This window comes from Postia placenta (assembly GCF_002117355.1).
Source record: "Postia placenta MAD-698-R-SB12 unplaced genomic scaffold POSPLAscaffold_1, whole genome shotgun sequence".
Taxonomy (NCBI): Eukaryota; Fungi; Basidiomycota; class Agaricomycetes; order Polyporales; family Adustoporiaceae; genus Rhodonia; species Rhodonia placenta.
Window position 1 is genome coordinate 1592696 of NW_020169832.1, and position 11885 is coordinate 1604580.

General features: G+C 55.1%; 4 protein-coding genes across 4 annotated transcripts; 2 read left to right on the plus strand and 2 right to left on the minus strand.

Moving 5' to 3' along the window:
• Positions 1 to 13: 13 nt before the first annotated feature.
• On the minus strand, positions 14 to 968 carry POSPLADRAFT_1128684 (hypothetical protein; the record flags this gene model as incomplete). The annotated part of the gene is made up of 2 exons (XM_024483761.1): positions 14 to 530; positions 583 to 968. The coding sequence occupies 2 exons, from the start codon at positions 966 to 968 to the stop codon at positions 14 to 16; spliced, it is 903 nt and encodes a 300-aa protein (XP_024344112.1).
• Positions 969 to 1210: 242 nt separating this feature from the next.
• On the minus strand, positions 1211 to 1692 carry POSPLADRAFT_1037947 (hypothetical protein). Its single transcript, XM_024477299.1, has 3 exons — positions 1543 to 1692; positions 1385 to 1489; positions 1211 to 1328 (listed from the first exon to the last, which is right to left on the minus strand). The coding sequence occupies exons 1-2, from the start codon at positions 1624 to 1626 to the stop codon at positions 1400 to 1402; spliced, it is 174 nt and encodes a 57-aa protein (XP_024344113.1). The 5' UTR covers positions 1627 to 1692; the 3' UTR covers positions 1211 to 1328; positions 1385 to 1399.
• Positions 1693 to 5153: 3461 nt separating this feature from the next.
• POSPLADRAFT_1127692 (hypothetical protein) lies at positions 5154 to 7318 on the plus strand (the record flags this gene model as incomplete). The annotated part of the gene is made up of 3 exons (XM_024483654.1): positions 5154 to 5341; positions 5611 to 6614; positions 6675 to 7318. 3 exons carry the CDS (start codon positions 5154 to 5156, stop codon positions 7316 to 7318), a joined length of 1836 nt encoding a protein of 611 aa, XP_024344114.1.
• Positions 7319 to 8078: 760 nt separating this feature from the next.
• Positions 8079 to 11623, plus strand: POSPLADRAFT_1176093 (hypothetical protein; the record flags this gene model as incomplete). The annotated part of the gene is made up of 10 exons (XM_024488395.1): positions 8079 to 8140; positions 8433 to 8526; positions 8564 to 8810; positions 8867 to 9900; positions 10036 to 10200; positions 10587 to 10745; positions 10812 to 10940; positions 11001 to 11164; positions 11286 to 11335; positions 11406 to 11623. 10 exons carry the CDS (start codon positions 8079 to 8081, stop codon positions 11621 to 11623), a joined length of 2322 nt encoding a protein of 773 aa, XP_024344115.1.
• Positions 11624 to 11885: the final 262 nt, after the last annotated feature.

Sequence of the window (11885 nt, forward strand, 5' to 3'; positions counted from 1 at the left end):
GTAAATAAGGCCTTCAGACCAATCTTCGGATGTGCATGAAGTCCGCCAATCTCGCGTCAACCTCCACCTGTGGGAGCAGCGACTTTTTACGCCTCGTGTTAGGTTTGGGCAGTTCCATGATGGCGCCTTCAAGACCGCTTGACGTGATGGTGGGCTCTGCCAAGAAAGGAGCGTATGTCGGGCGCACGTCCTCTTGCCACAGTCGTATATACTCCTGACCCCGCGTCCATGTGCCTGGCGGGCCCTCCTTCTCCACGATCGCCTTCCAGCGTTTCTTGGCTGCATTCTCGCCCGAATGCAACTCGATGCTCTTCGCCCAGGAGTCGAGTGCCTTCTGCTCCTTATTGAATGTAATCTCTACTTGCGATGGACCAAACTTGATGCCGTAGAAGTTCGCCTCCATGAGCGCGAACTTGCGAGCGAGGTGTTGCTCGGTGCGAAGTGCGCGGAACTGTGCGACGGCAGATGCGTACGCGCGCGTCAAGGGCACTTTATGGTGGATGTGCAGGTTTGCAGCGTAGCGGACGGCACTGCAGGACTGACGTCAGCTATGTGCTACCCGCGCGTACGGAGTGCACGTACTCTTCTGGGCTAGGATTTCTCCCCCGCTGTCTCAGCCTTGTCCACTCCGTCCCTCGTATTGGATGCTCGTCCTTGATAGCAGGACCCTCGAGCAGAGTTGTCGCGCGGAAGGCCTCGAAGGGGTGGTCACGGAAGAATTGTCTCCGTATCGAATCCTCGACATAGAGTACGGGTGCAGGATGATTCTTCGGAGGTGCTGGCGAGTGAGCGGATATGCGAGCTACAGGTAGGTCAAAGGCAGATCTGGCAGGTGGTGCTTTTGGAGGGAGAGGAAGAGGGGGGTGCTCGAGCACGGCCTGGAACCAAGCAGGCTCCTTCTTGAGGTAGCCCTCGCGGAGGAGACGAGAGGCCTGCTTGTGCACCTGAGACGCAATCCGCCTTGACATGGTCACTCGAGACCGCTCTCTATCCGAAATTCGCCACCAATGCCTACAGCCACCGCGGCAAAACACGCCACAACAACGCGATCGCGCCCATTTCGACGCGTCGCGCCCGGTCGCCACCTGGAACTAGCTACTCTGGACTGTAAACTGCGGCGGTCCACGACGTTACATGCTCAGAGCATTCCTTGCCGTGTAATTCAATCTCGACGTGGTAGTCAGTCATCTTCATTGCCAGAACCATGCTCGATAGATAGATGTCCTGTCGGCGCACGACGACGACTGATATACAAACAAGATGAGGCTACATTATAATGTACAGCTGTATATATGTGGCTGATGAATCGGGTAAGAGACATGCGCTGGCTGTATTCAATAGGAATGAGCGCATGCTAACGGGGAGCGGCTCGCACTAGACACACCTGAATGACAGCCAGTCATTTGCTTCTTGGGGGCTCAGCACAGCCACATGTTGGCCATGAGCAAGTGCCGCCGTTGGCCTCACTGGAAGCGCACTTCACAGTGTCCTGACGGCCAGTAAGCTAACCGTATGATGATTGCATGCTCGAAGCGTACTCACAGACATGCTGGATTGTGTAATGAAGATTGCGTCTGGCGAGGGGTAGAAGGTGGTCTGTGCTGGAAGCCGCGGAGTGAAGATCATGGTGGTCGGCGATGGGTGTCGAAAGTAGGTGTGGGGTAACTTGATATAGGCGAGTCTTGTATACTGCTGCCAGGGGACGCGCTGGGACGGGCAGGGAGGATTACTTTCACGGCTCGAAATGGCTCATATATAATTGGCTTTGCAGGTCGAGATCCAATACGGCTGGTCTGGGGTGGACAGCCGGAGAAGCCGGCGGTTGTCCTGACTGGTGGAGATATCTGCCGCCTATGTCGGGCATCTGCCACGGTATGTACATATGATCTCAAACGACCCGGCGAAGCCCAAGCATGCCCTCATGGCAGTAACAGGCCCCGCCAATGCGGTACTGCCGCCGCAGCCTCCAATCGCGCCGCAAAAAAACAGCAGCAGAGGCTTCGTCAGAAGTTTGGCCTTCGTCGAATTCTGTACTTAGCTCCGCTCCCACGGACTGCATGAATCACAGAGAATTTCGTATGTTCGAATCCACATGGCTGGCCGACCTTAGCTCTTTGGTGCCTAACCGGTTTTGGTGTTCCACCTGGAATCCGCGACCGGCCATTGGCTACCGTTGACCCGCGCTGGATCCGCGGCGCAGCGCTCGACGACGGTAGAGTGGGTCCTTCCATCACAGCCATTGTGATGTCTATCAAGTTGGCGTGCCCCAACAATTCATTGCCCCTTCCTCTCCATTACCGTATCTGCAGTATATTCACTACCAGATCGGTCGCAGAAAACGGAGCGAACAAATGTGCTAGAAGTCGAACAGTATCGGAGATCCGCAATTGAAACCCCTGGCAGCCGGTCTGCTCTCCCCACGACGTCAACAGTTTCATGTCATGCAGTGTCATAGTCACTGCGCAACTCTATTGCACCGAAAACAAGAGTAACAACATGTGCCCTGGAGTGATGATTGTAAAGGATTAGACTAGAAGAAATGAACGACTGATTCCCCCGCGGCATGTCTAGTCATACGATGGATACCTTCATCTGACTCATATATTTTGACCCCATGGTCTCGCAACAGGTCGGTGATAAGTACTTTCACGGACAGTAAAGATCCGCCATAGCACCTATTTGCGCGCAGGATGATCGGTGCAAGGCAGGCGGCCAGAAATGTATCGAGAAGAACGTGGGGGGACCCTTACTGTTCCAGCGCGCTGCCAGTAAGATTTGCAGCATTTGGGGGATGTCGCACGGTGGTCATACCTAAACGTAGCGTGGGCCAGATAATCTCAGAGTCACTGATGAGTTGTGCCGAGGACGGAAGGCCCCGGCGAACACCCCAACGAGGGGCCGGAGGGCAGAGCAGCTGAACCTATGCGGCGGTCTGCTAGGAGAACTGGGTGGCCAACGTCATCTTCCGCGCGTGCTGTCAGGATTACATGGTGGGCAGGATGTCTAGAGCCCTCTCGAACCAGCGATGTCACGAAGAGAAACGAGTGACGTCCCAGCTCGCCCCCCTCCCGGAACAGACATACGCAAAAGAAAGCAACGTGCGCGAATCGGGCGCCACGTACATCCTTCGAGTTCGCCGGCACATTTTTAGAACCCATGAATCTGTAATGAACTGGTTGCCGCCAGAGGGCGATACCTTGACTGTCTCGACAATGGTGAGCGTGTGACATCGCCCGCTTTTTTGCAACTGACGAGGGGCACAGTGAACTTAGAAGCCACGAAGCTGATTAGAGATAATAATAAGCCCATATGCCTCGGAGAAACAGGGACAGAACTCATCTATCGATGCGTAGCATCCTGGACAGACTATCATATCCACATCTACACGCCAAGCCAGTTCACAAGGCACTGCTCCCAGCACAACGGCGACGTCGAGCTCCGCTAAGCTCAGGCTTGGCTGCAATAATAATAGCATGCCTTAGTTGCGTCCGAAGTGCGGGACCATATGGTCGTCCCTGTGTGCGTCGCCGTCCGAGATAAATATGGCTTTCAGCGGCCCGCAACCTATCAACAGGGTAATATAGCTACGCGGCGAGAATGGGCAGAACCAGCCGTGTATTTCACTGCTCAACTCGATGCCGTAAGAAGACTGCGAAGTCCAGTATGTCGTAAATGGAATCATGGGGCCGTCAAGGGGTGCTCAGCAGCAACATGCGGCAGAGAAAGTTTAGTTGGGAGGCCGGGGTTCCCAGGTACCATCGAGCATGACGCAGCTGGCGAGTTGCCGTGATCACTGGCAGCTCTGTGTCGATCGAGGGGGTCCCGACTGCGACCAAATTGTCAAGCGTCCATTGGACAGCGGATGGAGACCTGAGGGGGTAATCCAAGGCGACGTCGTGGTAGTGACTTCATGGCTGCCGCCAAGAACAACGATCGTGTTGCGTTGAACAATTGAGACGGCGGGTCAACCAGCTCGGAATGGCGGTCTGCGGTGGGAGCGCTCAGAGTGCCTCATGGTAGCGGAGAGATACCCAAAAGATAGACGCCACAAGCCTGCACATGAGTAGATTGCTGTGCAGCAAAGGTGCGGGTGAACGCTTTCTGGGACAGCTGTCGACCGTTAGTGGCCTCCCTCGTCTGACTTTGAGGCGATAGCTCCTACACCTCGGCCTGATGGTGTTGATTAGATCTGGAAATTACGGAAACAAATCTGATAAGATGACGCTAAGCGAGATGATATTCTGATTGATCGAATCGAATCAGCCATACGGAGAGCGGTGGAATGGAGACGTGAATGGCTGCGAAGACGTACGGGGTGCAACCTGGTGCAACATGAGAGCAGCCTCCCACCTCGGGAATCGGGACTCGAGAGATGCGGACGTGATAGCGACATAGCCGGAGGAGGGCCTACAGGTATAAAAAGAGGCCTTAAGCTAACGGTGCTCCTCAGTCCACGATAACCCACCTCGACTACTCCGCCCCCTCAACAACACCTCGCTTATCTCAATGGCTGTGAGTGTCTTCGACTTGTCTCTGTATGGCTGCAGCATCTCACGGCTGCGGACTGTTTGCAGGACACCGTAAAGTGCGCTACCACCCAGTCCAATGGCGGCAGCTGCTCGTGGCCTGCCTGCGGCTGCGCTGAGCCTCCCAAGAGCAAGTAAATTTGCGCTCTTCTTGTAGTGCCTCAGCCGTCTTTACTGGTAAGGATGTTCAGTCCCCTGCGCATTCATCGCTTTGACACGCGTTCCGAAGCTCAAGGGCTGCGCCTCTTCTCGTCAACTGACGAAGCTGTATCGTTTTTGGAAGGATGTGATTGTATAAATGTAACCCAGTGTAGTATGCCATCGCAAAACAGGAATTGTGGAATTGTGGAATTGCAACTGACCGTCGTGACCCCGGTTTCTCAATGAGTGGATGAGGCGCTGACTGTGGTCAAGAAAAGCTGCGGGGTGCTGTGGGCGGTCCAGAAGGTCCACGGTGAATGCGCAGTATCGCAGACAGATCCAGTATTGTACCCTGCTGATTGGGAAATATTGTAGCATTGTATGACCAGTGAGGCTATTGTCAGAAGCGAGAGGGTGTCGTGTGCTACATTCAAAGCTAATGCGAACGGAAGGACATAGCTCGGAGCGCTGGTGATCGGCGATCACATGCCTGTCCAGAAATGGCATGTTGAGAGTTGTTCACATTCCACGCAGCTCGCAGCGCTCAGGCCCGTAGCAAGCTGGTTTCCCTTCCAGATTGTGTTCTGTACTCTCAGTCCCGCACAACCTAACTCGCGCGGCCGGAAGCTCCCGGAGGCATCCGCAGCTATCCGCAGTCACAGGAGCAACGTAAGGTACAGCTGCCATCGTCAGTCTATAAGTGACTTTGAGCTTTGCACCCCTCCATATCGACCTAGCCGGTTCGTAGCAAAACCTTCGCAAGTCCCTCTCAATTGTGCCTCGCAATGGTGAACCTTTCAGCGGTGATTGTACGATATCCATCGATATACACTGCCGTGGCTCCGCTTGTAGCCCTGGCAGCGTTATCGACGACACCCTCGTTCATCCCGCTGGCGGTTCTCTTGACCGTCCTACACTTACACGTATATACATTTCTCCCTAGGGGAAATGTTGGATCAGACGGTGTTGCTCAGGTCATTTTTCTATCCTTGGCTGCAGCCGTCACACACCACAGGGCTTCTTATCATGCTCTCTCGTCCGGTCCCACTCTATCCATCGTAGTCCTCAGCTTCCTGTCCGCCATTACTGCCACCATATCTCTTGCGACGATCGGTGGCTCGTATTACATCAACAGGGTCCCCCGTTCCCCTTGGTCGCAGCTGACCGTCTTTCCAGCCTTGTGGGCGACCGTTTGGGGTGTTGTTGCGAACATCAGCCCTGTAGGACGGCTCGCTACCTGGAGCCCAGTCGTTGGATTCGAGGCCTACGAATGGATTCGCCCAGTCTTCGGCCAATTCGGGATCGACTGGCTCGTGGCGGCGTGGGCTGTGGTCGGTGCGCACACCATAGGCAACTGGCTGGTCGGCTCAGCCCTCGCCGAGGATGTTGAGATCTTTGTCGAAGAAGAGCAGATCATTTCCTTCACGTCTGACAACCTTCTTCCACATCCCCAGCCAGTACGGCCCCGCAAGCGATCATCTCTACCAGGTGTAGGCCACGTCCTCGTACTGGCCGGTACACTTGTCTGCCTTGCAGCGCCCTCGTTTGTTATTTCCTCACTCCCGCTTCCCGCCGTATCTTCTCTGTCGACTACAAGCCTCGACGTTGCATGTGCCCTGCCCGATTTACGGCGGTCTGGCGTTTTGACTGGCGCGCCCGGCTTAAATGATTTCAAAAGCGAAAGTAAAATGCTCGAAAACTCAGCAGACATCATCCTTTGGCCAGAAGGGGCTGTACACTTTGAGTCCAGTGCGGAGAAGGAGGCAGCGTTTGAAAAGTTATCGTCGGGAATGTCAAACAAGAAGCTATATGGCATCAGCTTTGAGGAGTACACGCTTCGCGATATGTCGAATGGCACACAGAAGGAAGGCATCCGGAGGAATGGGTTTGCACTTCTCAGCAAACAAGGGCTCCTAATGGAATACTACAAACAGCATCTCGTTCCAAGTACGCGCTGTTTCCTTTTCATATGCCCCGTGGTTAACGTGTTCTGTATTACAGTTGCAGAATCATTCTCTTTGACCGCGTCATCCGATCCTCCAGAGATCTATACGTGGAACCTTGGGCCCCCGAAAGGTTGGAACAAGACTGCATGGTCTCCCCAAACGCCCTCCATGCGGCCAATTCCACTTACTGCATCCATCTGTCTCGACTTCTCTACCTCCGCTTCGTTCAGTTCCCTTGAGGAGCGCCCTGCACTCATCCTCGCACCTGCACGGACATGGCATACCAGCGTCGGGTATGCCATGTGGGAACAGGCGAGGGCGCGCGCAGAGGAGCTCGGCAGCGTGGTGCTGTGGTGTGACGGCGGCGCCGGGGGTGTGAGCGGCGTCGCGGGCGGCGGCATGCGCGAGTTTGTGCAGGTCGGGCAGGGATCGTGGGTCCGCCAAATCGGCATCGCGTGGCCGTTCGACCAGCGCCGCACATTCTTCTCCCGCGGGGGAGGATGGGCTGCGGTGGGCGCAGCGTGGGGCATTGTTGGTGTGGGTGCGGGCGTGGAAATTCTGGTGCTGAAATTCTTGGGCGTGGGTGGGGCTGCGAGAATTGTTGGTAAGATCCGTACGCTCGCCGCCGCCGCCGGGGCGCTGAGCTTGCGCCGGAAGAGAGAGGAGCAGCAGCCGCTCTTGCCGCATGACTTGCTGGAGGGCTGAAAGCGCGTCTTTGGGGCTGCCCAGCATGTCATTTAACATGCCCGTTTTCTTACCTTGCTCTGCATGTTTATCGTTTTGATTGCTCTGTTCGAAGTCTGTACAGTGATCTTGGGTTCCGATGTCGCGAGATCAAACTGCAGAGATAGTGACTGTTGATAAGCCGTTACTAAGTGTTTCTAGACATGGAACAAATTGTAATGGTGTATATTGCTAGGCTCTGCCGTATTCGTGCACTGTATATAATCCTTACTTTTTAGTCCGTCCTGCACAGTCTTATTAGAGCTGCGGGGCAAGAGACGCTGAACGATGAACTGAGTGTGCACAGACCACGATGGCCTTGAACGTGCCAGCCACCAGTCGGACTCGTGAAGCCCTATCAGTATGTTCGCGTGCCCTGACGCGGAGAACACAACGGAGGAAATAGTGGAGGATTGACCCCAAAGCATGAGAAGAAGTTTGGTCCAGGACCCTCCGCTACGTTACGGAGGCTACAACCGTACATGCAGTTGTGGTGAGGCTTCCATGGCGCCAGCGAGAGCACCGTCGGAATATTACACGGAGCGTTTCGCCGCTCACAAGGACTATGTTGACGAGCAGAGCTATTAGGGTGCAGGGCCTCGCTTAGCGTAGGCAGCATCGACGTCAGACACTTCAATCCTCAAGGAGGCACTCGCCTGATGTTTGCAAATGCGCATATGGCAGGCTGCGCTAGATACGTGTGTCTGGTGCGTGCACTATCTGGGCCGTAGCAGGGTGGAAGATGGACGCCGTTGCAGAGGGCGCGCTTCCTGTCATCTCCGTATTCGAGAATTGGAAGTCGTCGTAAGTGAACTGTAAGCGGCAAGCATATTGTTCAGAATACTAGAATGGCGTGGCTGGGCCATTTGTTAAGCGGAGTGCATAATGCCAATTAAGAGACAAAGATGAAATGGACACAATGATGGGCGTCTGTGTATGAATTTGACGAAAAAGGCTCCGCCTCGAGGAGAGGAAGCGCCCATATAGAGTTGCCTCTTCCCTCCTTACACGAGGACTCGGGACAGACATTACAGGCTCTTCGGAGCAGCTCTCCGCAGAAACGTCTCAGACTTAGTCTGCACACCGGCCCATCCAGCCAGCCGGTTTACACGCCGTGGTCGCGCCTGATTGACCTTCATCTACCTCTCCCGACGCGCTTTGCCCCCCCAGGTCCGCGTCTGACAGGACCAGTAAGTCACCACGTATTCATCCGGGCATCGCATCCAGTCGAGATTCGCTCCTAGCCTTCCGGGCTCGTTGCGTGTCTCGGCAAAGCTCTTCTCTGGCTCATCGAGCTCCTCTGTATTTTCAGACCCGATTTACGCTACCTCCGCCAGGCGCGTCCTAGGTTCGGTCCCGGAGGAGCATCTCATTGCCGCTGATTCTTGGCCCGACGACTTCGAGGAGATCTCGTACGACGAGCTCCGCGCATCGATTCTCATAGCTGATCCCTCATCCGCCAGTTACGCCATTGGTATGTCAGCTGGCCTTTGAATTCGATTTGTGCTGACGGAACAAACCACTTAATAGCCGCTAACCCGTCCATACCACCTCGGTCTCGCTCATCCGCCTCCCGCCTCAGGAAGCTTTCTCGGCTCTCACTCAAGAAGCCCTGTCCAGAAACTGAGTGCATACCCTCAGCTCCTCCACCCCACAACCGATCTACCACAGACGAGGTTGCACTCGTTCTCGCGTCTCCCAAATCGCCGATTTCTCCTTCGCGCCGGCATCGCGCATCTACCGATACCGCGCCGGTAGACGATTCTTCTTCTGCATTCTACGACAGTGATCCGTTCCGCAAGGTCGAGTCGCCCACAGAGTGCGAGCACTCCGGGTTGCCAGCGTCTTTGCAGACAGTCACCGAGCGTCTGAACCCTGACGAGGCGTCTTCGCCTCCACCTTGTGTTGTCTCACCGCCTCCCGCCGCGCAATCGACAACCATACCTGATTCCGACAGTGCGCATATATCCCTCCGCAAGTCCCGCAAATCGCTCAAGCGTCTCACCACTTTCACCAAGACACACCTCCTTCCATCATCCCGCAAGTGCGCTCCCGAGGTCCGCCAAATCATCCCTGGAGAGCTCACCAGGGATAACACTCCAGAGCCGGTGCAGAACAACGCTCCGTTAGAGCAAGCTACAGAGGCAGCGCCTGAATTCTTACCTCAGCTCTCTTTCGAGCAAGTTGACTTCTCCTCGCTATTTAGCGACAGGAGATCTCGTCTCTTTACTGCAGAGAATAACGAGTACCAACCTCTGGTAGAATCAATACAGGTATCAGAGCCTGATTCATCGGAATACTTCCCTCGTCTGCAGTTATTCCATTTCGAACGCGTCGATCCTCGCGATCTTACTGCGTCCCCGCCATTATCCACGCTTGTAGGATTCTCGCCCTCCGCGACACCAGTTCACTCGCCGTCCTGGTTGTCTCGCAACGTCAAGGAGCTTGAGCCTTACACAGACGAAGAACCGCCGCTTCCCATTCCCCCACCTCCGTCTCCGCCGCTCCATATCCTTCCGCGCTCCCTGCTGCCCGTACGGTCAAGATACAACTCGGAGTCTCAGGTACGCCGCGGTGAACCTCATCCCACCTCAATCCGACAACTCACCGCCGGATACCAGACTTGTACTGACACATCGGACGTCCCAGAGAGTCCACGCTCAACCAGCTCGTCCCTCACCCTCTTCATACCCTCGCAGCCCGCTTCGCCTGTGAGGTCATCTGTTCACTTCCAGTCTCCGCCCTCTCCCATTGCAAATCGCCTCTCCGTCATCCACTACCGCCAGTCCTTCACCGAAACCAGCCAGAACATTACCTCGCTACTTGCACACGCCTCGGACTTCACATCTGCAGAGCCCCCTACGGTGCGTAATATACTCTTCGCGATGACCCTTCCTAAGTATTCACGTTCACGTTCACCCATATCACGTCCGTACGACTGCGGTATATAGCGATCGTCCTTGAACTTTCTTCTGCTTTCTGCTGAATCTTCTCCGGGACCCCGGGAACAGCCCCTTCCACCGCTCACACTCTTCCCTTCCGGTATGTGTACACCAGTTGGGCCTTGAGGCGCACACGCGGCACCCATATAGAGCTAACACCATATGATATAGAGCGTCCCCTGTCAAGTCCACCCACTCCCTCGCCTTGCACCGGCAGCTCCACCACTTATCGTGTCTTCCTCCCTTCTCCCCGCGCATCGCACGACTTCTCCTTCCCTGCTGATCAGGCTCACCTCCGCGTACCTCAGTATCTCGTATCTCTAGCACAAAGAGCCTCCCGCAACTCACAGCTGCTTGCCGACATGTCGCACAACGGATTCGGTAAGGCCGCGCCTACGATTGACTATGGCGAGGAAGTCGACTACACGGAGTACGAGTGGTTCAAAGACCCGCCCCCGCGTCCAGAGGTGCGTAGCCATTGGAAATGGATAAATCTCTGAACCACCGACTGATGGACTCGCGTTTACGGATAGCCTGCGCCACCGCCTGTCACTGAACAGTATGTACCCCAGCCCGGTGTGATCGAACAGAATGAGATGTTCGATTTCGCGCTGAAGAGCGCACCCAATGTTCTATATGCACGATATAAACAATACGGCCAGGTTCGTCGGTTATACGAACGCTCTCTGCTCTCCCCACCCCTGACGAGCCTTTGTCCGTAGCTTGGGGCCCTTGCCTGGTGCTCAGAGTTCAGCGAACTCATCGATGCCCTGAAGGAACTCGGCTTCCGGGGTAACATGTTCGTCTCCACACGATCACAGGCTCTGACGACGTGCGAGGAAATCCTCAAGCTCAAGCTTAAGATCGACATGCAAATCATCTTGATGTATCTCTCCTCGCAAGTGGCGCGCCTGCGGCGCTTTCTGGACGGGGACCGCGAGTGGAATGACTACCCGGAGATGACCTTCCCTGTGGACCCTAATAACTATCAATCCCGACACCAGCAGGGTTCATGATACCCGCGGATATTTTATCTTCTATGTCGCACTGGTGGTCTGTACGTCTAGCATCGTTTCCCTTTGCATGGCCTGTTGTCGGGTTCGCACCATTTGTATGTATGTAGCAAGTATCTCGTCGCATTGTCGTTACTGGTGAAGTCTATGGAAATGCTTTGGAATATGAATTGGTACTCCAAAGAAGGGAAAACGGGCGAGGCGAAAACAAGAGTAATCCGACGTCAACGTGTGATTATTACTGCAGTCAGATGCATGCAAGATCCAGATACAGCAAAAAAGGCAACGTCTCTACACCGGAACATCCCAAGTTAGCACGGTCAAAGCTGTGAGATCGGCCCATAACAGTCAGTATTGTGAGGAAACGCAGCGGAATGCATATGTGAGGTCTATAGTAGTGTCCGTGGATGGTGGATGTGATGAAAAGATTCTGCTGGTATAAAGGGCTCAGTACCTGGTGGGCACACCGGCGTATTGAGCGTAAGTCTGCGATGAAGTAGCCGCGCCCGCGCCCGCGAGCGACGCGACCGCCAGTGAAGGTGGCAGGGGCGACGCCTGGTACGACGAGAGGCGCGGCGGGTCGGGCAGGGGATT